This window comes from Kogia breviceps, chromosome 6, assembly GCF_026419965.1.
Source record: "Kogia breviceps isolate mKogBre1 chromosome 6, mKogBre1 haplotype 1, whole genome shotgun sequence".
NCBI classification, from domain to species: Eukaryota; Metazoa; Chordata; class Mammalia; order Artiodactyla; family Physeteridae; genus Kogia; species Kogia breviceps.
In genome coordinates, this window is record NC_081315.1 from 32,276,406 (window position 1) to 32,301,913 (window position 25,508).

Genomic DNA, 25,508 nt, shown 5'->3' on the forward strand with positions numbered 1-25,508 from the left:
GCCTTTATTATGTTGAGGTAGGTTCCCTCTATGCCCACTTTCTGGAGAGTTTTTATCCTAAATGGGTGTTGAATTTTGTCAAAGGCTTTTTCTGCATCTATTGAGATGTTCATATGGTTTTTATCCTTCAATTTGTTTAATGTGGTGTATCATATTGATTGATTTGCATATATTGAAGAATCCTTGCATTCCTGGGATAGACCCGACTTGATCATGGTGTATGAGCCTTTTCATGTGCTGCTGGATTCTGTTTGCTAGTATTTTGTTGAAGATTTTTGCATCTGTGTTCATCAGTGATGTTGGCCTGTATTTTTCTTTTTTTGTGACTTCTTTGTCTGGTTTTGGTATTAGGGTGATGGTGGCCTGGTAGAATGAGTATGGGAGTATTCCTCCCTCTGCTATATTTTGGAAGAGTTTGAAAAGGATAGGTGTTAGCTCTTCTCTAAATGTTTGGTAGAATTCACCTGTGAAACCATCTGGTCCTGGACTTTTTTTTGCTGTAAGATTTTTCATCACAGTTTCAATTCATTACTTGTGATTGGTCTGTTCATATTTTCTCTTTCTTCCTGGTTCAGTCTCGGAAGGTTGTACTTTTTTAAGAATTTGTCCATTTCTTCCAGGTTGTCCATTTTACTGGCATAGAGTTGCTTGTGGTAGTCTCTTATGATCCTTTGTATTTCTGCAGTGTCAGTTGTTACTTCTCCTTTTTCCATTCTAATTCTTTTGATTTGAGTCTTCTCCCTTTTTTTCTTGATGAGTCTGGCTAATGGTTTATCAATTTTGTTTATCTTCTCAAAGAACTAGCTTTTAATTTTATTGATTTTTGCTATTGTTTACGTCACTGTTTTTCATTTATTTCTCATCTGATCTTTATGATTTCTTTTCTTCTGCTAACTTTTTTGGGCCATTGTGTTTTCATTGTCATTTGTTTCTAGGTAATTTTTGATTTCCTCTTTGATTTTTTTTCTCTGATCTCTTGGTTATTTAGTAGTGTATTGTTTAGCCTCCATGTGTTTGTATTTTTTACAGTTTTTTTTTCTGTAATTGTTAATTAGTCTCATAGTGTTCTGGTCCGAAAAGATACTTGATACAATTTCAATTTTCTTCAATTTACCAAGGCTTGATTTGTGACCTGAGATATTCTCTATCCTGAAGTATGTTCCATGAGCATGAGAAGAAAGTGTATCCTGTTGTTTTTGGTTGAAGTGTCCTATAAATATCAATTAAGTCCATCTTGTTTAATGTGTCATTTAAAGCTTGTGTTTCCTTATTTTTTTCATTTTGGATGATCTGTCCATTGGTGAAAGTGGGGTGTTAAAGTCCCCTACTATGATTGTGTTCCTGTTGATTTCCCCTTTTATGGATGTTAGCATTTGCCTTATGTATTGAGGTGCTCCTGTGTTGGGTGCAGAAATATTTACAATTGTTATATCTTCTTCTTGGATTGATCCCTTGATCGTTATGTAGTGTCCCTCTTTGTCTCTTGTAATAGTCTTTATTTTAAAGTCTAAAATAGTCTGGTATGAGAATTGCTACTCCAGCTCTCTTTTGATTTCCATTTGCATGGAATATCTTTTTCCATCCCCTCACTTTCAGTCTGTGTGTCCCTGAAGTGGGTCTCTTGTGGACAGCGTATATATGGGTCTTGTTTTTGTATCCATTCAGCCAGTCTGTGTCTTTTGTTGGAACATTTAATCCACGTACATTTAAGGTAGTTATTGATATGTATGTTCCTATTACCATTTTCTTAATCATTTTGGGTTTGTTATTGTAGGTCTTTTCCTTCTCTTGTGTTTCCTGCCTGGAGAAGTTCCTTTAGCATTTGTTGTAAAGCTGGTTTCTTGGTGCTGAATTCTGTTAGCTTTTGCTTGTCTGTAAAAGTTTTAATTTCTCTGTTGAATCTTAATGAGATCTTTGCTGGGTAGAGTAATCTTGGTTGTAGGTTTTTCCCTTTCATCACTTTAAATATGTTCTGCCACTTCCTTCTGGCTTGCAGAGTTTCTGCTGAAAGATCAGATGTTAACCTTATGGGGATTCCCTTGTATGTTATTTGTTGCTTGTCTCTTGCTGCTTTTAGTATTTTTTCTTTGTATTTATTTTTGATAGTTTACTTACTATGTGTCTTGGCGTGTTTCTTCTTGGATTTACCCTGTATAGGACTCTCTGTGCTTCCTGAACTTGATTGACTATTTCCTTTCCCATATTAGGGAAGTTTTCAAGTATAATCTCTTCAAATATTTTCTCAGTCCCTTTCTTTTTCTCTTCTTCTTCTGAGACCCCTATAAGTCAAATGTTGGTGCGTTTAATGTTATCCCAGAGGTCTCTGAGACTGTCCTCAATTCTTTTCAATCTTTTTTCTTTGTTCTGCTCTTTGGTAGTTATTTCCACTATTTTATCTTCCAGGTCACTTATCCGTTCTTCTGCCTCAGTTATTCTCCATTGATTCCTTCTAGAGAATTTTAAATTTCATTTATTGTTTTGTTCATCATTGTTTGTTTGCTCTTTATCTCTTCTAGGTCCTTGTTAAATGTTTCTTGTATTTTCTCCATTCTGTCTCCAGGATTTTGGATCATCTTTACTATTATTACTCTGAATTCTTATTCAGGTAGACTGCCTATTTCCTCTTCATTTGTTAGGTCTGGTGGGTTTTTACCTTGCTCCTTCATCTGCTGTGTGTTTCTCTGTCTTCTCATTTTGCTTAATTTACTGTGTTTGGGGTCTCCTTTTCACAGCCTGCAGGTTCCTGTTGGTTTTGGTGTCTGCCCCCAGTGGGTAAGGTTGGTTCCGTGGGTTGTATAGGCTTCATGGTGGAGGGGACTGGTGCCTCTTTTCTGGTTGGTGGGGCTGGATCTTGTCTTTCTGGTGGGCAGGATCTTGTCCAGTGGTATGTTTTCAGTATCTATGAACTTGTTATGATTTTAGGCAGCCTCTCTGCTAATGGGTGGGGTTGTGTTCCTGTCTTGCTAGTTGTTTGGCATGGGCTTTCCAGCACTGGAGCTTGCTGGTCGTTGAGTGGAGCTGGGTCTTAACATTGAGACAGAGTTCTCTGGGAGAGCTCTCGCCAATTGATATTACCTGGACCCTGGAGGTCTCTGGTGGTCCAATGTCCTGAGCTCGGCTCTCCCACCTCAGAGGCTCAGGCTTGACACCCGCCTGGAGCACCAAGCCACTTTCAGCCACACGGCTGTTCCTGGGAATTCCCTGGCAGTCCAGTGGTTAGTACTCTGAACTTTCACTGCCAAGGGTACGGCTTCAATCCCTGGTCAGAGAACTAAGATCCCGCAAGACACCACCAAAAAAAAAAAGAAACACCTTTTCCTGAAGACAAAGTGTCCCTCCATGCTTCTGAGAAATGCTCTCCCAGCAACTCCAAAATGAATTCTTAATTTATAAGTATGGAAAAGTGGGTAGGACCACCAGCTCACTGTAAGTCATACACATTATCAGGGACTTGGAGAAGGGTAAAGAACTGAGATTCTTAATTCTCTTCTATTTTAAACTTGCTTTATTAATATATACTGACCTCTGATTTTGCATTTCAATTTCAGTATTTACTGGGAAGCAACTTAAATAAAAATCTGGTTTTTTTATTGATCATATGAGAAACTTGCTCTGGGACCCTGAAGAGTGGGGAAATGCCTAGCAACTTTATATTTTCTCACTGCAGCTTTCTTTACAAAGTAGATCCATGTAGGCTATCTGTAGCACTCTCACTTCCAGATTACTTAGATTTTCCTTAAGAGTAGTTAGTTATCTGTATTGGAATACAAGCTCTGTAAGTTCAGTTTCAAAATGTTTCAAGGGTCCAGATTTATATTATGCCTCCATATTCACTGTTGCCTTACTTTTCCCACTGCTGTAGCTTCCTGAAAACAAAAAACATTTCCTCATTAAACCTTTGACCCTACTGTCTGCTTGTAACCGTTATTTCTATGAAAAAATGACCACTTACACAACAGTAGATGTTTCTTTCATTTTGCCCAGTCTGCCAAACTCCTTCAGTGAATTCTGACTTCTTGATTTTCAACAGACTATTGTATCTGGGTTGCTGTGGAAGTTACCACATGCTTTGGCTTGCGAGCAGAGTAAATGCCTCTGATAATATTCTGTTGCATAGGGAAAATCCTGGTGTGGGTGAAAAGTGGGAATGAGTGGTATATCTCCTTTATCTTGTTACCATTTCAGATATTATTTCTTGCTGATGTGTCTCTTGTTAAAATCACGACGTCTGCAGTTAAACTTTTCTCTTGATGTGATTTTCATCTCCTAGGAGTGTTTGTGTGTTTTCCATAGAAATAGTTTTATCTCCCTTCTATGAGTTTGGCTTCTCACCTTCCTATAATTTTCTATATAGTTAATTCCTCTACTTTTTTTGTTTTTGTTTTTAGTGATTTATTCAATTGTATGTTTATTCAGTTACATATTTAACAATTTGCTCATCATTTTTTTTTAACATCTTTAAAAAAAATTTTTTAATGGATGACAGCAACAATGATTGCAATTACCAAACATGAAACACACCCATACTATGTCATAATATTGACATTCAGTCCAGTAATCCTCCACTTTAACAGCTCCTTTACTTTGCAGTGAAAATTGATTTGTATATTTTTTTGCCTCTGAGTCGTTGTGGGATTTTTTTTAATTCAAACAGAAAGTTACAAAAATTATAATCATCCTCTCATCAGTTCACTCAGTCTCAATGTAATTAATTTTATTTTCATCTTGATCTTTTGTTAACACTTTTATGAATTCATCAGTTTTCCATTAGAGTTCTGAAAATGCTTATTCATTCAGTTCAGCAGTATACTCAGTTACCAGAACTTACCTGTACCTGTCAGAGTCTTTTCCATGAATTCCTTGCAGATGAAACCCTTTTATAGGAACATATTTGCAAAAGCGTCAGAGTACAGCCAGAACTCTCTGTAAATGAAAAAAGACTTAAAAATGACCACGGTTAAGGATTTGATGAAAGTTCCTAATAATGCAATTGACAAGAAAATTTACTTATTTCTGAGATATACATTTTAAAATAATAACTAGAATTATGACTTATGACATTATACCAGAACATATAAGATTTTTAGAAATTTCATGTAATGTCTGAAACATTTATTTGGTTTTTTGTTTGTTTGTTTGTTTGTTTGTTTTGTGGTACGCGGGCCTCTCACTGTCATGGCCTCTCCCATTGCGGAGCACAGGCTCCAGACGCGCAGGCCCAGCGGCCATGGCTCACGGGCCCAGCCGCTCCGCGGCATGTGGGATCTTCCCGGACCGGGGCACGAACCCGCGTCCCCTGCATCGGCAGGTGGACTCTCAACCACTGCGCCACCAGGGAAGCCCTGAAACATTTATATTAACATATTTCCATACAAATAACCCAAAGAAAGTTTAGTATTAGTTGTTTTTTTTGTTTGTTTGTTTGTTTCTTTATACAGCAGGTTCTTAGTCATCAATTTTATACCCATCAGTGTATACATGTCAATCCCAATCGCCCAATTCAGCACACCACCATCCCCACCCCACCGCGGTTTTCCCCCCTTGGTGTCCATATGTTTGTTCTCTACATCTGTGTCTCAACATTTGCCCTGCAAACCGGTTCATCTGTACCTTTTTTCTAGGTTCCACATACATGTGCTAATATACGATATTTGTTTTTCTCTTTCTGACATACTTCACTCTGTATGACAGTCTCTAGATCCGTCCACGTCTCAACAAATGTCTCAATTTTGTTCCTTTTTATGGCTGAATAAGATTTCATTGTATATATATATATCTATATATATATATCACATCTTCTTTATCCATTCGTCTGTCAGTGGGCATTTAGGTTGCTTCCATGACCTGGCTATTTTAAATAGTGCTGCAGTGAACTTTGGGGTGCATGTGTCTTTTTGAATTATGGTTTTCTCTGGGTATATGCCCAGTAGTGGGATTGCTGGATCATATGGTAATTTTATTTTTAGTTTTTTAAGGAACCTCCATACTGTTCTCTATAGTGGCTGTATCAATTTACATTTCCGCCAACAGTGCAAGAGGGTTCCCTCTTCTCTGCACACTCTCCAGCATTTGTTCTTTGTAGATTTTCTGATGATGCCCATTCTAACTGGTGTGAGGTGATACCTCATTGTAGTTTTGATTTGCATTTCTCTAAAAATTAGTGATGTTGAGCAGCTTTTCATGTGCTTCTTGGCCATCTGTATGTCTTCTTTGGAGAAATGTCTCTTTAGATCTTCTCTCCATTTTTGGATTGGGTTGTTTGTTTCTTTAATATTGAGCTGCATGAACTGTTTATATATTTTGGAGATTAATCCTTTGTCTGTTGATTTGTTTGCAAATATTTTCTCCCATTCTGAGAGTTGTCTTTTCCTCTCGTATATGGTTTCCTTTGCTTTGCAAAAGGTTTGAAGTTTCATTAGGTCCCATTTGTTTATTTTTGTTTTTATTTCCATTACTCTAGGAGGTGAATCAAAAAAGATCTTGCTGTGAATTATGTCAAAGAGTGTTCTTCCTATGTTTTCCTCTAAGAGCTTTATAGTGTCTGGTCTTACATTTAGGTCTCAAATCCGTTTTCCGTTTATTTTTGTGTATGGTGTTAGTGAGTGTTCTAATTTCATTCTTTTACATATAGCTGTCCAGTTTTCCCAGCACCACTTATTGAAGAGACTGTCTTTTCTCTATTGTATATCTTTGCCTCCTTTGTCATACATTAGTTGACCATAGGAGCATGGGTTTATCTCTGGGCTTTCTATCTTGTTACATTGATCTGTGTTTCTGGTTTTGTGCCAGTACCATATTGTCTTGGTTACTGTAGCTTTGTAGTATAGTCTGAAGTCAGGGAGTCTGATTCCTCCAGCTCCGTTTTTTTCCCTCAAGACTGCTTTGGCTATTCGGGGTCTTTTGTGTCTCCATACAAATTTTAATATGATTTGCTCTAGTTCCATAAAAAATGCCATTGGTAATTTGATAGGAATTGCATGGAATCTGTAGATTGCTTTGGGTAGTATAGTCATTTTCACAATATTGATTCTTCCAATCCAAGAACATGGTATATCTTTCCAATTGTTTGTATCATCTTTAATTTCTTCCATCAGTGTCGTATAGTTTTCTGCATACAGGTCTTTTGTTTCCCTAGGTAGGTTTATTCCTAGGTATTTTATTCTTTTGGCTGCAATGGCAAATGGGAGTGTTTCCATAATTTCTCTTTCAGGTTTTTCATCATTAGTGTATAAGAATGCAAGAGATTTCCATGCATTAATTTTGTATCCTGCAACTTTACCAAATTCATTGATTAACTCTAATAGTTTTCTGGTGGCATTTTTAGGATTTTCTATGTATAGTATCATGTCATCTGCAAACAGTGACAGTTTTACTTCTTCTTTTCCAATTTGGATTCCTTTTATTTCTTTTTCTTCTCTGATTGCAGTGGCTAGGACTTCCAAAACTATGTTGAATAATAGTGGTGAGAGTGGACATCCATGTCTTGTTCCTGATCTTAGAGGAAATGCTTTCAGTTTTTCACCATTGAGAATGATGTTTGCTGTGGGTTTGTCATATATGGCCTTTATCATGTTGAGGTAGGTTCCCTCTCTGCCCACATTCTGGAGACTTTTTTATCATAAATGGGTGTTAAATTTTGTCAAAGGCTTTTTCTGCATCTATTGAGATCATCATATGGTTTTTATTCTTCAGTTTGTTAATATGGTGTATCACATTGACTGATTTCCATATATTGAGGAATCCTTGCATCCCTGGGATAAATCTCACTTTATCATGGTGTACGATCTTTTTAATGTGTTGTTGGATTCTGTTTGCTTGTATTTTGTGGAGGAATTTTGCATCTATATTCATGAGTGATACTGGTCTGTAATTATCTTTCTTTTTTTTTTTGTATCTTTGTCTGGTTTTGGTATCAGGGTGATGGTGGCCTCATAGAATGAGTTTGGGAGTGTTCCTTCCTCTGCAATTTTTTGGAAGAGTTTGAGAAGGATGGGTGTTAGCTCTTCTCTAAATGTTTGATAGAATTCACCTGTGAAGCCATCTGGTCCTGGACTTTTGTTTGTTGGAAGATTTTTAATCACAGTTTCAATTTCATTACTTGTGATTGGTCTGTTCATATTTTCTATTTCTTCCTGGTTCAGTCTTGGAAGGTTATACCTTTCTATGAATTTGTCCATTTCTTCCAGGTTGTCCATTTTACTGGCATAGAGTTGCTTGTAGTAGTCTCTTAGGATGCTTTGTAGTTCTGCGGTGTTTGTTGTAACTTCTCCTTTTGCATTGTAATTTTATTGATTTGAGTCTTCTCCCTCTTTTTCTTGATGAGTCTGGCTAATGTTTTATCAATTTTGTTTATCTTCTCAAAGAACCAGCTTTTAGTTTTATTCATCTTTGCTATTGTTTTCTTTGTTTCTATTTCATTTATTTCTGCTCTGATCTTTATGATTTCTTTCCTTCTGCTAACTTTGGTGTTTATTCTTTCTCTAGTTCCTTTAGTTGTAAGGTTAGATTGTTTACTTGAGATTTTTCTTGTTTCTTGAGATAGGCTTCTATAGCTATAAACTTCCCTCTTAGAACTGCTTTTGCTGCATCCCATAGGTTTTGGATCGTCTTTTTTTCATTGTCATTTGTCTCTAGGTGTTTTTTGATTTCCTCTTTGATTTCTTCAGTGATCTCTTGGTTATTTAGTAATGTATTGTTTAGCCTTCATGTGTTTAGGTTTTTTACTTTTTTTTTCCCTGTAATTCATTTCTAATCTCATAGCATTGTGGTCAGAAATGATTCTTGATACGATTTCAATTTTCTTAAATTTACTGAGGCTTGATTTGTGACCCAAGATGTGATCTATCCTGGAGAATGTTCCATGTGCACTTGAGAAGAAAGTGTAGTCTGCTGTTTTTGGATGGAATGTCCTATAAATATCAATTAAATCTATCTGGTCTATTGTGTCATTTAAAGCTTCTGTTTCCTTATTTATTTTCATTTTGGATGACCTGTCCATTGGTGTAAGTGAGGTGTTAAAGTCCCCCACTATTATTGTGTTGCTGTCAGTTTCCTCTTTTATACCTGTTAGCAGTTGCCTTTTGTATTGAGGTGCTCCTACGTTGGGTGCGTATATATTTATAATTGTTACATCTTCTTCTTGAATTGATCCCTTGATCATTATGTAGTGTCCTTCCTTGTCTCTTGTAACATTCTTTATTTTAAAGTCTATTTTATCTGATATGAGTATTGCTGCTCCAGCTTTCTTTTGATTTACATTTGCATGGAATATCTTTTTCCATCCCTCACTTTCAGTCTGTTTGTGTCTCTAGGTCTGAAGTTGGTCTCTTATAGACAGCATATATATGGGTCTTGTTTTTGTATCCATTCACCAAGCCTGTGTCTTTTGGTTGGAGCATTTATTCCATTCACGTTTAAGGTAATTATCGATATATATGTTCCTATGACCATTTTCTTAATTGTTTTGGGGTTTTTTAATTGGTCCTTTTCTTCTCCTGTGTTTCCCACTTAGGTAAGTTCCTTTAGCATTTCTTGTAGAGCTAGTTTGGTGGTGCTCAATTCTCTTAGCTTTTGCTTGTCTGTAAAGCTTTTGATTTCTCCATCAAATCTGAATGAGATTCTTGCCGGTAGAGTAATCTTGGTTGTAGGTTCTTCCCTTACATCACTTTAAGTATATCCTGCCACTCTCGTCTGGCTTGTGGAGTTTCTGCTGAGAAATTAGCTGTTAACCTTATGGGAGTTCCCTTGTATGTTATTTGTCGTTTTTCCCTTGTTGCTTTCAGTAATTTTTCTTTGTCTTTAATTTTTGCCAATTTGATTACTATGTGTCTCGGCATGTTTCTCCTTGGGTTTATCCTGTATGGGACTCGCTGTGCATCCTGGACTTGGGTGGCTATTTCCTTTCCCATGTTAGGGAAGTTTTTGACTATAATCTCTTCAAATATTTTCTGTGGTCCTTTCTCTCTTCTCCTTCTGGGACATCTATATTATGAATGTTCTTGTGTTTAATGTTGTCCCAGAGGTCTCTTAGGCTGTCTTCATTTCTTTTCATTCTTTTTTCTTTATTCCATTCCGCAGCAGTGAATTCCACCATTCTGTCTTGCAGGTCACTTGTCCGTTCTTCTGCCTCAGTTATTCTGCTATTGATTCCTTCTAGTGTAGTTTTCATTTCAGTTATTGTGTTGTTCATCTCTGTTTGTTTGTTCTTTAATTCTTCTAGGTCTTTGTTAAACACTTCTTGCATCTTCTTGATCTTTGCCTGCATTCTTTTTCCGAGGTCCTGGATCATCTTCACTATCAATATTCTGAATTCTTTTCTGGAAGGTTGCCTATCTCCACTTCATTTAGTTGTTTTGGGGGGGTTTTATCTTGTTCCTTCAGCTGGTATATAGCCCTCTGCCTTTTCATCTTGTCTATCTTTTTGTGAATGTGGTTTTTGTTCCACAGGCTGCAGGATTGTAGTTCTTCTTGCTTCTGCTGTCTGCCCTCTGGTGGATGAGGCTAAGAGGCTTGATGGAAGGGACTGGTGGTGGATAGAGCTGACTGTTGCTCTGGTGGGCAGAGCTCAGTAATACTTTAATCCACTTGACTGTTGATGGTGGTTCTGGGTTCCCTCCCTGTTGGTTGTTTGGCCTGAGGCAACCCAACACTGGAGTCTACCTGGGCTCTTTGGTGTGGCTAAGGACAAGCTCTGGGAGGGCTCACGCCACGGAGTACTTCCCAGAACTTCTGCTGCCAGTGTCCTTGTCCCCATGGTGAAACAGAGTCACCCCCACCTCTGCAGGAGACCCTCCAACACTAGCAGGTAGGTCTGGTTCAGTCTCCCCCGGGGTTACTGCTCCTTCCCGTGGGTCCCGATGCACACACTACTTTGTGTGTGCCCTCCAAAAGTGGAGTCTCTGTTTTCCCCAGTCCTGTCGAAATCCTGCAGTCAGTTCCCACTAGGCTTCAAAATCTGATTCTCTAGAAATTCCTCCTCCCGTTGCCGGACCACCACGTTGGGAAGCCTGATGTGGGGCTCAGAACCTTCACTCCAGCAGGTGGACTTCTGTGGTATAAGTGTTCACTAGTCTTGAGTCACCCACCCACCAGTTATGGAATTTGATTTTACTGGGATTGCACCCCTCCTACCATCTCATTGTGGCTTCTCCTTTGTATTTGGATGTGGGGTATCTTTTTTTGGTGAGTTCCAGTGTCTTCCTGTCGATGATTGTCCAGCAGCTTATTGTGATTCTGGTGTTCTCAAGAGGGAGTAAGAGCACGTCCTTCTACTCCGCCATCTTGGCTCCTCCTCTCTCTGCTTTTTTAAAAAAGAACTCCTTTATAAAAAATGTTTATTCAGGGCTTCCCTGGTGGCGCAGCGGTTGAGAATCCGCCTGCCGATGCAGGAGACACGGGTTCGTGCCCTGGTCCGGGAAGATCCCACATGCCGCGGAGCAACGAAGCCCGTGAGCCATGGCCACTAGGCCTGCGCGTCCGGAGCCTGTGCTCCGCAATGGGAGAGGCCACAACAGTGAGAGGCCCGCATACCGCAAAAAAAAAAAAAAAAAATGTTTATTCATAAAAATCCTTAGTTGATGATAAGAAAGAATGTGTCATGGAATTCATTTCACTTTTAAAACAGAAAAATATGAGTAGCTAAATATAAATTTATGTGTATTGACAAGGAAAAGCCTCAAGATATTCGTTCTTAGAAAAGAAATGCTCAAGATATTATGTATAGCATAGCATGGGTTCATGTTTACTTTAAGAATATTATATATATATGTGATTATATAGGTTTAAAGGAGAGTCTAGACTATCCATCAAACTATTAATGGTTTTCTACTATTTAGTCAAATTAAAGGACGGAAGAGGAATTTCGTTTTTATTTCATTCATTGTTTTAACTTTTACAACAAATACTAATTCTGTGACCAAAACTTTGAAAGACATTATAAAAGAACAAATTTGCAAATTTTAAAATTTGCAAAACTTATTTACTACTTTTTAGAATATTTTTGTTAGATTTAAATGGTAAGAATTATATTAATGCCATACATTGTTACTCTAAAAATGTATTCTTCAGTAGTGAATTTGCTTGTAATTTTTTATTTCTAGCAAAAATAACTAGAAAACTTATTTTCATGTGCTCTAAGGTTAGGTACTTTAAAAAATTGTAAGTTCCTGTATCATTATTTCTGGGACAGAGATAGAATAACCTAGAGTAGAATAACACAATTTAATTTTATCTGGGCAAAAGTAGAAGAATTCAGGAATCTGTAATCTCTACCTCTTTCTCTTTCTCTGTCCCTCCCCCCTTCCCTCCCTCCCCACCTCCTCTTTCTCCTTCCTTTCTTCCCCTCATTCTTCCTACTCACACATATACACAGCTATTTAAGGGGAAAATAGAAGGAAGAAAAGCATTTGAAACCAATAGGAGAGTAGAATTTTGGTATTCTTATTATCCCTATATTAATAGTCCAGTATTGTTCTTAAATCAGTGCCAAGTATCTCGGTTGTTTTCAATAATCTACTGAAGTGCACAAAGCTTGAAATATGATTATGTGAGAGAGCTCATCTGGCAGTATATAAACTAGCTAGGTAAGTCTTAAAACTTCCTCTAATAAGTAATAGTTAATAAACATGTCTGATAACTTTACTTTCTGAGTCCTGATGAACCTCTAAGGGGGCTGACAATTTTCAGTTTGTTAGGCTAGCTTGTTTGAAGCCAAAAATGGTGTATGCCATATGCTCCAGCATTTGCACTTTGGATTGCTGTATTACTGTTTTTTTTCTTTTGTTCTTTTTTTTCTTCCTAAACAAAGTATATCTTTCCACTTTTAGTGCACTCGACAAATTATCTCTGAGAAGCTGGGCCGTGGATCAAGAACTGTGGACCTTGAACTTGAAGCTCAGATTGATATATTAAGAGATAACAAGAAAAAATATGAAAATATTCTAAAACTGGCTCAGACATTGTCAACCCAGCTTTTCCAGATGGTGCATACCCAAAGGCAACTCGGAGATGCATTTGCTGACCTGAGTTTGAAGTCACTAGAACTCCACGTAAGATTATTTGAAATAACTATTGAGGGGGATGAAAACGGCAATAGGAGTATACTAAGACATAAGTTGTTACATTTCTGATTTGCTGAATTCTTAATAAAATTGTAATCTTGTGGTGTTCTTTAAGATATTTCATATAATTTTCAAGAATGCCCAACTGACTTCTGTCAACATAGTGGTCCAGTTTTACCCTAAAGAAGATGTCATCTGGAGGTTTCAGAGGAAGGGAACTTGGTAGAGGAAAGGAAAAAGAGTACTCAGCCTGCTTGAGCCTAGAAAGAATCATAGCTATGTATATAGCTGGGTGTGGGTAAAAAGTAAATTCAGGCACCTATTGAAAATCTCCTGCGTAGTCTCTGAATGTCCTGAGCAAAAAGTAGCTTGCTTGACTGGACTTATGATACACTTTTACTGAAATCATTAGTGTAAAATTATGAACTTTAGAATGAAATTATTTTTCTGTATATATCTATATAAGTATTCAGCAAAGCATTATTAACAGTTTCTAATGATATCTTAAGTGACTCCTTTTATGTCTTTTTTTTTTTTTCCTCACTTGGAGCCAAAAGGTACATATTCCTTGCCTACACACTTCTAACTAGCAAAGTTAGATAATTTAGAGCATTAAATCATTTGATAATACCTAGAATCTTGGACAAAGAAAGTTTGGCTACTGATGACAATGTTGATAAAAACATTGAGATTCAATTCTAACTGAGTCATTAGACAGTCAAAAAGAAGAATGAAACTAATATTTAAGAAGCTGAGTTATCATAACAGCTGCAATTATTGAGTATCCACAATTTCAATATAATGGGCTAGGTGCTTTCTAACCATTATGTCATGTAATTTATCTAACACTGCAAGAAATGTTATCCCCTTCTTATAGATGAGGAAGTTGAGGCCAAGGTTACATAGTTTTTATAAACTCACAGAACAAAAGATAGAATTGGAATTTATATCCATGCCTTTTTGTTTCTCCATAATATTCTTTTTTTAAAAATAAGAATTAATAGCATTTTTTTTAAAGTATTTATTTTTTGGCTGCATCGGGTCTTAGTTGCAGCACACAGCGCACAGGCTCTTTGTTGAGGTGCGCAGGCTCCAGAGCAAGTGGGCTTGGTAGTTGCGGTGCATGGGCTCTCTAGTTGTGGTGCGCAGGCTCAGTTGCCCTGTGGCATGTGAGATCTTAGTTCCCCGACCAGGGATTGAACCAGCGTCCTCTGCATTGCAAGATGGATTCTTAACCACTGGATCACAAGGGAAGTCCCTTTCCATGATCTCTTGCTGTCTCTTTAAATGGAATCTTTAGATGGTCTGTGACTCAGAGAAAAATCCCCACAGTATGGAGAGAGGTAGCCAGAGTATAGGGTCTGGGGAAGTGTTGCAGTAATGTTATCAGTGATTCTATATTCAGTAGAACCTATTAATTATAATAGTTAACAGAGATTGGGGACTTACCATACACCAGATACAGTGGTTTATATGTGTATTAGCTCATCTAATGCTCAGTCCTAGCTAGTAGTACTTTTATTATCTTTCTTTTACAGATGTGAAGTCCTTTTTTTTTTTTTTAAACAGAACTGAGAGGGTAATCCTCAGTATCCAAGTCCATTGGACCCAGTTTGAATTTTTGAATTTTTTATTTGAGCATTTTTAACTCTTTGTAAGGTTTGGTATTTCATGACTTTATTCTTTCTTGGAGGTCTTCCAATGAGAATATTTACTTATGTTTTTAATAGAATAAAACTTACCTTGTAACTACCATATGGGTCCATTGGAAATCAGACATGATATGGGATCTTAATGATCCTATTTTCCTATATCTTAAAACACTTTGCTGTTTCACCATTTTAGGAATTATATCATTATTACTCATCAGTTTTTTCCTCCCATGTTAAAAATGACTAAGACCAAAAAAAAAAAAAAAAGACTAAGACAATAAGAAAACTAAAGAATGACAGCATTGCCTAGAAGAATGGTACAGTAGTAAGATAAATGCTTTCTCTTTGTTTGCATTGCCAAAAAGAAATCTGGAGAAACTATTTATGTAGTTGGGTTTTTTTTAATGTTCATGCAACAAAATTAAGAATTTTGGAATTTTTCATTTTTGCACATAATAGAAATAGACTACAATACCAGATGAATACATTTCACAATTATTACACAAATCAGAAGATGACTGCAAAGAGATAGCAGTATTGACTCTTAACAATGATGGCAAAATTGATAATATCAGTGAAATTACAGCTATAAGTATTCCAATGATAATATCCTACATGAATTTTCTTAAAGGGTCATTGAATAATAATGTATTTTTAAGGACAAAAGGAAAGACGGTATTGTATTAGTCAAGATTCTCCAGAGAAACAGAATCAACAGGATATATAGCTATATAGAGATTTATTTTAAGAAATTGGTTCACCTGATTGGCAAGGCTGCTACATCCGAAATCTGCAGGGTAGGCTGGCAGGCTGGAGGCCCAGGAAAGAGTAGCAAGCAGTATAAGTCCAAAGGCAGTCTGCTAGCAGAATTCTTTCTTGTCTAGGGGAGGTCAGTCGTTCTGTTAAGGTCTTCAACTGATTGCATGACACCCCCTCACGTTATGGAGGGCAGTCTGCTTTACTGACAGTACACCAATTAAAGTATAAGTCTCATTCAGAAACACCCTCACAGAAACATCAGAATAATGCCTGACAAGATATTTGGACACCATGACCCAACCAAGTTGATGCACAAACTATCCCAGGTATTTTCATTCAGTTAGTTGTTCAACAGGAACAACTCCAACATGCAACATTTTTTTAAAGAATCTGGACCGTCCTGTTTTGCTAAGAAGACATGATATTACTTCTTTTATGATATTTATGCACCAAAATGTACTTGATATATTTGTTAGTGAACAAATGCTGAAAGTAAGTGTGTATGCAAAAGTGGTTTGAAGGAAATATATAATATAGACATTTTTAAAAATTCATTGAATTGAATATTCTAATTGGTATTTATAAATGTAAAAGTAATGGTAAACTAGAACCTACTGGAGATGAATTTGAAATCTGGAATCATCATTTACAAGGAGGATGTTTTTGTATCATTCAAGGTTTTGCAGAGAAAGAGAATCAATAGGAGATACACACACACACACACACACACACACACACACACACAAGATTTATTTTAAGCAATTGGCTGACACTATTATAGGGATTGGCAAGTCTGCAATCCATAGGGTAGGCCAGAAGGCTGGAAACTTGGACAAGATTTCTGTGTTACACTGTTAAGACAGAATTCCTTCTTCTCCAGGAAACCTCAAACTTTTGCTCTTAAGACCTTCAGCTGAGGGCTTCCCTGGTGGCGCAGTGGTTGAGAGTCCACCTGCCGATGCAGGGGATGTGGGTTCGTGCCCCGGTCCAGGAGGATCCCACATGCCGCGCAGCGGCTGGGCCCGTGAGCCATGGCCACTGAGCCTGCACGTCTGGAGCCTGTGCTCCGCAACGGGAGAGACCACAACAGTGAGAGGCCTGCATACTGCAAAAAAAAAAAAAAAAAAAAAGACCTTCAGCTGATTAGATGAGGCCCATCATGTTATGGAGGATAATCTCCTTAAAGTCAACTTGAAACCACGTCTTTAGTGTTTATCATCATAAATGTTGATCACATCACAAAATCTGCACCTTCATAGCAACATCTAGATGGATGTTTGACCAAATAGCTGGACACCATTGTCTTATCAAGTGGGCACATAAAAATAACCATCACAGTCCACCCTTTGTCAACTTAGCAGCACTTATATGCATCTCTTTAAACCACACTTAATCTCCAAATCAAGACAATAAAGTCTTACTTCCACCTAATGTGATATAACTATCCTGTGTACTATCAAAGACACAGTAACTCTTTCCCTAGAAGATGATGCAAAGTCCTTGGGTGAGGATCACTTTTTTCCTTGATCTCCTGAAACTTACATACTATGGTGTTAACAATAGCTATATACCATGATGTAAAGTTAATATATCTTATGTGTTAAGGGAGGAAAGATAAGAGAGGGAAGAAAACAAAGGTACTTGCTTTACACATACACACGAACATTCATAACAAAGTAAGGAAGAAATAATTATAGTCCTCATTTCTACAAATGGTCACATGGTTGTAGTTTCTTCCATTACCCATTCCATACTGCATTTGCTCTCAGGTAGCACCTCAGTCTATGGTGGTTCTTTGCCTGGTGAGGTGACCCAAACCATCATTCCTGAAAGGTCCAGACCATTAGCAGTCCTTCCTGAAATGGGCTGTTGTAGTTTTCCATTGAAATTAATCACAGGACATGGTAGTAGTAAGGGATCACCTGGGTTCCAGGCTTACTCTTCCTTACCTTCATTGTGGAGGGGCAGTCCAAATTCTCCTTGGTAATCAGGATCAGTCACACCCCCCAGCACAGTAACTCCCTTCTTTGCATGTTGGTTCTTTTTGAGGAAAAGTTTATAGAGTACAGCAGTGAAGAGCTGAAGTCCACTTCCTTCCACCTTATGCCATATTAACTGAGATTCCTGGAAAATAAGTACATACTGCAGGGGCTGGCACATAGCGGCACTAGATAAATTATGATGGTTATGATAGCTGTTGAGATTGTGACATTCGGGGGTTGAGGAAGAATTTATAGATTAGTCCAGTTTCTTCATTTTCTAGAGAAAGAACCAATATCCAGCAGTAAAAAAAGTCAAATCTCCTGAAGGGGATAGGAAATGATCTTTTAATGAATGCCTGTCATCTGTCAGAAACTTTATACAGGTTGCCTTGTTACACTTCCAGTCAAGCTTGTAAGGGAATTATCTTCATTTTATTAGTAAGAAAATGGAGGCCCAAAGAATTTGAGTTATTCATGAGAGACCCAAATCCATTGAGTGGCAGAATCAAGATATGAATTCCCAAACTGTTTGAGTTTCCAAACTAGACTTTTACCATTTTATCACATGCCTTCTTCCTCCTAGTTCTGTTGTAACCATGGCACCTTATCGGATTGCATTTTCTCAATTTAGAAGGTAACATCTACATTGAGATTAGGAAAGTTTCCGCAGTCCGAATTACTGTCAGTTATCGATTAGTTCTTGTGATTCTAGTTTTTTACTGCTCTGTATTATTGTTTAAAATAACTCATTTGTTATTAATTAGGTAGTAATTTCTATTACTAAAACTTGATGTTTTAGGTCCAATAATATGCTTCTGTTTTTTAGTCCTAATGTATAAGTTGAATGGGAAATGGTGATCATTTATATTTGGTAAATTTACATCTGATAAATATTGTAAATAATGTAGGAGCTGCTGAAGAGAAAAAAAGTTCAAGTGTTTTGAAATTTCATTTTCTCTATATATAAAGCAAGTGAATTTTTAGATCAAGGAATTATGTTGGCCTTTCTTCTTCACTGACAGATTAGAACTACAGCCCTGTTCTTGATATGTATACCCTTTGACTATTATAATAATGTGTAAAATACCCCTGTCCAACTGAGAATACTAAAATAACATCAACTAAATGAAGTTTGAGGCATGTTTTATTTTATTTTCATTGCCAAAAAAGCATATTTAATTATGTATTTATAATGCATATACGTATGTATATTTATTTATTTCTAGTGTCCTAATTGTTTTGTAACATTTACTACTATGTCTCTTGTACCTTACTATAAAAAAGCTTTTTTAGGGGCTTCCCTGGTGGTGCAGTGGTTGAGAGTCTGCCTGCCGATGCAGGGGACACGGGTTCGTGCCCCGGTCCGGGAAGATCCCACATGCCGCGGAGCGGCTGGGCCCGTGAGCCATGGCCACTTAGCCTGCGCATCCGGAGCCTGCGCTCTGCAAAGGGAGAGGCCACAACAGTGAGAGGCCCACATACCGGAAAAAAAAAATGCTTTTTTATTTTAGCCAAATAAGTTTCCAAATTATACAGTAAAATCTGAACTTCTATACACATTTTCATCACAGAATTATGGGCGAGATTTACATTCATGAAACAGAACAGTGTCTATTTTCTCCTCCTGTCTGCTTTGAATTTAGGGCTGTTTTTCTCATCTGTAAATATAGGATTCCAAATTCTGCTGTATAACATCAATCTGCTGTGATTTCATCTTACAATACTCTAGTTTTTTTGTTTATTTGTTGTTAGTAAAAGCACAGCTTTCTAGGTTATATAGATCTCCCTGTGGCTAAATTAGGACTTCTGGCATTTTCAAAGTTAATAATGTGGAATTGTGGATGTTGAGAACTTTTAACAATGAACAGTGTTACTGGGATATGATACAATGACATATACTTTGTTATACGGTGAATAGAAGAACTATGATATTTATATCCAACTCAATTTCATATTTTTCTTCCTCTTATTTGGTGATTTTTAAATTTTGCCTTTTACCTCTTAATGAACACCAAAGAAAATAAGAACAGTTGTGTGAACTCTAAGGTTTTTTTTTTTTATGTTTTCTCCTATATTCTATTTCCAGCAACATTTATTCAGTCTTCAGTATTGTAACCTAGCTTGTAAAAATGGTGCCAAAACTCTTCAGCTTTTCTGCCTTTTATTTTAGTTTTTACATACATTGATTGATAATCCTTTTACGTAATCCTTATCTGCCAAGATTTGCAAATCAAGGGCTCTACAATTTTGAAGACTGAGTTCCAAGTAAAGAGTTACATGGACCTGTCTTAGATGGAAAATTCTTTTAGCATAATAAAGATAATTTTACTTTCTGTATTTATTAATTATTGAATATTCTGTCACCTGGAAATTTAATTGTAGCTATAGCACTAACATTAAATTTGCATCTTCTAAAATTCTAGTTAATTTAATATTACATTATTTTTTCAGCTGAAATTTAAAAATGTTTTTAACAAACTCACAATTCTTAAATTGAATGATATATCTTATAATAAGATATGATCAAAGTTTTTATTTGGTCAGATGTGTTCCTGATAATCTGTTAACTAATCAAACTTAGACTGGAAAGGTTTCTCTGCTCAAAATTTAGAGTTAGTCTTTGCCATTCATATGTTAAGGAGTCATGTGTAATGTTTGCTAAGCTAAGACTCAGTTTATTCAGAGAAAATGAACTAAAACTGGTGTTGAGTGATCCTTCCTCAGCTGTTTGTCCAGATAGATCTGAGTTTGGGAGTCAACTGGTTGCTAAGTTTACAAAGAAATGTGTATTGTTAATATTTATACTTAAAGGAGATTCAGTCAAAACACAAAAATTGCAATCTATTTTATGTCTGAAAGTTTTAGCCAATTGTTACCTAATTTGGTTGTGAAAGTTAAAGTTTCTCTGATTAATAATCTGCTATATTTTTCTTCTTAACAGCTGTGCTTACAGTATAATAGAAACAAAACGTAGAAATGAAAATAATTTTTCTAGTACAAAGTAGTTTCACTTTTTAAAATTATTTGATTTTAGCTATGCCTCAGAGCTGAACAGTTTGGTTTATTTGACTTTTTCTGTAATTCTATAGCTAGTTGTGATTTAGATTCCTATTTATTTATTTAAACATTGAAAGAGAAAATTTCTAAAGCTAGATTTCTAAATCGGATATTTTCCCAATAGTGATATATTTGAGATTTTGTTTAGTCACATTTACTAATTTGTAACTGGATAAATTAAGATGACTTTTTTGTTTTAGGAAGAATTTGGCTATAATGCAGATACACAGAAACTGCTGGCTAAAAATGGAGAAACTCTTCTAGGAGCCATTAATTTTTTCATTGCCAGTGTGAACACTTTGGTGAATAAAACAATTGAGGATACATTAATGACTGTGAAACAGTATGAAAGTGCCAGGTAGGTATAGATTTTCATTATATTGTCTGTTTTACCAGGTGGTACATAATTCGGTTAAGGTTTTGGGTTGCAAATAAGAGAAACTGATTCTGGCCAATATGGGCAGAAAAAGAATTTATTAGAAGGTTATAGGGTAGCCCACAGAGCTAACAGAAAGGCAGGAGAATAGATTCTAGAAACAAGCAAGAACCAAAGCCAAGGTAATGCCTCGGAAGAATCTAATTAGGGTACTTGATGCTGCTACAGCTCCCATAAATAAAAATTTCCAAAAGGCTCCTGAGTACTTTGCTTCATTGCGTTGAGAGTATCCAGTTGAGTGTTGGCCGTGTGCCCAAAAGCTGCCTGCTAGGGAATAGGGAGGTGGAGGAGCTCCTGGCTCCAGCTGGAAGAGGACAGGGCCTTGTGTTCTGCCAGGTAGATACCAGATGCCCTTTCTAATCTGGCCTAAGCCTGCCTCTTCAACCGTACTACCACTGCTTCCCTATAAGCAGTTACACTGCTTCCGCAACAGCCAGACTCATAGTTTCAATTTCTCTTGAATATACTAGCTCATTTCTGCCTCCATGATTTTGTTTATGTTGGTTATTCAGATTATAACCAGCCTTCAAACTCTTCCAAATTTTACCTTTTACATAAATTAAAGTATTTACCTTATATTTTCATAGTTGTTTATAATGTAGTGTTTTCATACATCTTTTTATACATACAATTTTTATACACACAATTTCTCTATCTCATAACCATGCTGTTAGGTAAACAAAATGCATATTGATAGGTACTTAGAAATGTCTAAAAAGTAATAGATCTATGATAGCATTTTTCAACTTTTGATTCCAGGCCCAATTTTTTTCCCCCACTCATTCCTGTCCCCTTTGAGTTTTTTTCCTCTGAACACTTGATTTCTTTATTTTCTGTTACACTTTTTATAGCATAGTTGAAGATAGTGCAAACTTTACCTTTTGGATATATAACTTTACTTTTGGCCTCTTGATGTAGTTTAATGATGTGAGAAATGCCTATGAAAACTCTAAACTCATCTAGTCTTTTTGCTATTGAGTGCTTATTCTTAAGTATATATGTCCTTATGCTTTATATAGCTAAAAGCCCAAACCATTTGGAAAGTTAACTTTTTTTTTTTTCTTAAAATTTATTGGTGGTAGTTACTGAAAACATTTTTGTACCTTATAAACACTTATACAATTCCAATTCAAGCTATAAAAAGTTACTACCATGTTCTGTCTGTAGCTTGCCTTTTTACACACACTCTCCTTACTCTCCTGAAACTCTCTTTTTTTTTCTATTGAACTATAGTTGATTTACAGTATTGTGTTAGTTTCAGGTGTATAGCAAAATGATTCAGTTATGTATATTTTCTTGTTCAGATTCTTTTCCTTTATAGGTTATTACAAGATATTGAATATAGTTCCCTGTGCCATACAGTAAATCCTTGTTGTTTATGTATTTTATATATAGTGGTATGTATCTGTTATCCCTCCCCCCTTTCCCCTTTTGTAACCAAAAGTTTGTTTTCTGTGTGTGTCTGTTTCTGAGTTGTAAATAAGTTCATTTGTATTATTTTTTAGATTCCACAGATATCATATAGTATTTGTCTTTCTCTGTCTGACTTAGTTCACTTAGTATGGTAATCTCTAGATCCATCCATGTTGCTACAAATGGCAATATTTCATTCTTTTTTATGGCTGAGTAGTATTCCATTGTATATATGTACCACATCTTTATCCATTCATCTGTCAATGAACACTTAGTTTGCTTCCATGTCTTGGCTATTGTAAGTGGTGTTTTTGTGAACATTGGGGTGCATGTATCTTTCTGAATTAGAGTTTTCATCTTTTCCAGATAAGAGCCCAGGAGTGGGATTGCTGGATCATATGGTAACTCTGTTTTTAGTTTTTTAAGGTACCTCCATACTGTTTTCCATAGTGGCTACACCAATTTACAGTCCCACCAACAGTGTAGGATGGTAGGATGGTTCCCTTTTCTCCAGACCCCCTCTAGCATTTATTTATTATTTGTAGACTTTTTGATGATGGTCACTCTGGCTGGTGTGAGGTGATACCTCATTGTAGTTTTGATTTGCATTTCTCTAATAATTAGAGATGTTGAGCAACCTTTCACGTGCCTAGTAGCCCTCTGTAAGTCTTCTCTGGAGAAATGTCTATTTAGGTCTTCTTCCCATTTTTTGATTGGGTTATTTTTTTGATATTGAGTTGTATGAGCTGTTTGTATATTTTGGAAATTAAATCCTTGTCGGTCACACCATTTGCAAATATTTTCTCCCAGTCCGAACGTTGTCTTTTCATTTTGTTTATGGTTTCCTTTGCTGTGCAAAAGTTTATGTTTGATTAGGTCCCATTTGTTTATTTTTGCTTTTGTTTCTATTGCCTTGGGAGACTGATCTAAGAAAATATTGCTACAATTGATGTCAGAGAATGTTTTACCTATGTTCTCTTCTGGGAGTTTTAAGGTGTCATGTTTTTTATTTAAGTCTTTAAGCCATTTTGAGTTTGTTTTTGCATATGGTGTGAAGGTATATTGTAACTTCATTGATTTACATGCAGCTGTCCAGCTTTCCCAACATCACTTGCGGAAGAGACTATCTTTTCTCCGTTGTATATTCTTGCCTCTTTTGTCAAAGATTAATTGACCATAGGTGTATGGGTTTATTTCTGGACTCTGTTCTGTTCCATTGATCCATATGTCCATTTTTGTGCCAATACCATGCTATTTTGATTACTATAGCTTTGTAATATTATCTGAGATCTGGGAGGGTTATGCCTCCTGCTTTGTTCTTTTTCCTCCAGATTGCTCTGGCAGTTCTGGGTCTTTTGTGGTTCCCTACAAATTTTAGGATTATTTGTTCTACTTCTGTGAAAAAAGTAATGGGTAATTTGAATAGCGATCTCATTAAATCTGTAGATTGCTTTAGGTAGTATGGCAATTTTAATAATATTAATTTTTTCCAATCCAAGAGTATGGGATATCTTTCCATTTCTGTGAGTCACCTTCAGTTTCCTTTATCAGTGTTTTATAGTTCTTAGCATACAGGTCTTTCACCTCCTTGGTTAAGTTTATTCCTAGGTTTGTTTTATTTTGTTTTGTTTGATGCGATTTTAAACGGGATTTTTTTTTTGTTATGGAAGGTTAACTTTTGATCTTTGCACAAGAAGAGATGCTTCTATCCTATGCTGTGTTAGTAATTTTCAGTTTAGTATTAACATACTAAATCAGATTCTTACCAGATCTAAATCAGATTCTTAATGACTTGGATAGGAAGGTCAAGACAAATAGCTGTGGTTGTCAGGTGGGAGAAGGACACAGATGGATCTGTGTGCCTTGTTTAGGTTTTGGGCTTGGTTTTTTATTTTTCTTTATTGTTTGAAGTATTTACTAACATAGTATTAAAATCAGAAGGTGGGAAAAAAGAAACAGAAGAAATCTATCAATATGATTTCCCTCGATAACATTGCAGGAATGTCTCAATAAGGTATCTTTCAGTGGGACTTCCTTCAGTTCCCAGTAATTGGTTTTCCAGTCTCTGTTTAAATCCTTTCATGGGCATTGCCTGTATTTTTCAAAGTATATACATTATTTCAAAGTATATACATTTATTATGTAAATTTTTCACTTCTGTAAACCCTGGTTCTTTTCCAAATCTCTCTATTCCTTATTCTTAGTATCCTAATTTGTTTTCCCTTTTACCTCTTTAATCATTTTAAGTACTCATATTTTCTAGTCTAAAAAGATTATTTTAAATATGTGCTTTTGAAGATGAAAATTCTTTTGTTCCAAAAGTATCCCCTATCACTTCCCAGTTAAGAACTACATGAATCTAGTTTCTATCTCTCTACTTTGTAATTGTCCACCTGTCCTGAAATATATTTTAGCTACTAGTTTTAGTTTTGGGTATTTTAAAATATAAAATATGTTTCATTTGAAGCATGTCATATGTTTCTCTTCAACCTTAATTTCTAACATGCTTTTAAAAATATTAACCCATATTAAAGAAAGACAAATATATTAGATGTCACTGTTCATACAGAAAACATTTTATATTTAATTTGCAAAGGAGAAAAATAAGCCTCTAGAAGTTAAATAGTTTGTTCCCAGGAATCAATTTCAAAGCCAAAATGAAAACTCATGGGCTCCTTACCTTCTATTTTTGATCATTAGGCCTCAAGCCTGAACTGGACTAATCTCAGATTTTCACATCTAATTATAAAAAATAATTTTCATGTCTTATGATGAGGAATCTGACTTAATGTACAATGTGATATAAAATCTCAATTTATCCAATGTATAGGTTTGTTTAAAACTTTTGAGCAAAATTATAAACCAGGTTATATGTACTTGGTAGCTGGTTATCAGGAAACCTTTAGAATATGTGTGTACTTTAAAAACCAACAACAGTAATGACCTCACCCCATAATTTATTCTCTTTTATTGAAATTGAAATATACGATTTTATTCATTAAGCTTAGCTTCATGGTTAACTTTCCTGTACATTTATGGAGTAGCTGAGGCATTGACTAGTTGTAACACTAAAACATTGTCTGCTGAGGGATAACACTGAAAAAGAATCCCAGATTAAAAGTTTCTCAGTAGCTGAATTTTCTTCTCTGTC

The 25,508-nt window shown here is 36.1% G+C and overlaps 1 protein-coding gene across 8 annotated transcripts in view; it reads left to right on the forward strand.

Annotated features, from left to right (window-relative positions):
- ARFIP1 (ADP ribosylation factor interacting protein 1) overlaps nucleotides 1-25,508 on the forward strand; it is a 125,623-nt gene that overhangs the window by 72,867 nt on the left and 27,248 nt on the right. For all 8 annotated transcript variants that reach the window (XM_059066690.2, XM_059066693.2, XM_067035676.1 and 5 more), the window contains 2 exons: nucleotides 12,825-13,046; nucleotides 20,709-20,866. In XM_059066690.2, the coding sequence (XP_058922673.1) occupies nucleotides 12,825-13,046; nucleotides 20,709-20,866 (380 nt within the window). The remainder of the gene's footprint in view (nucleotides 1-12,824; nucleotides 13,047-20,708; nucleotides 20,867-25,508) is intronic.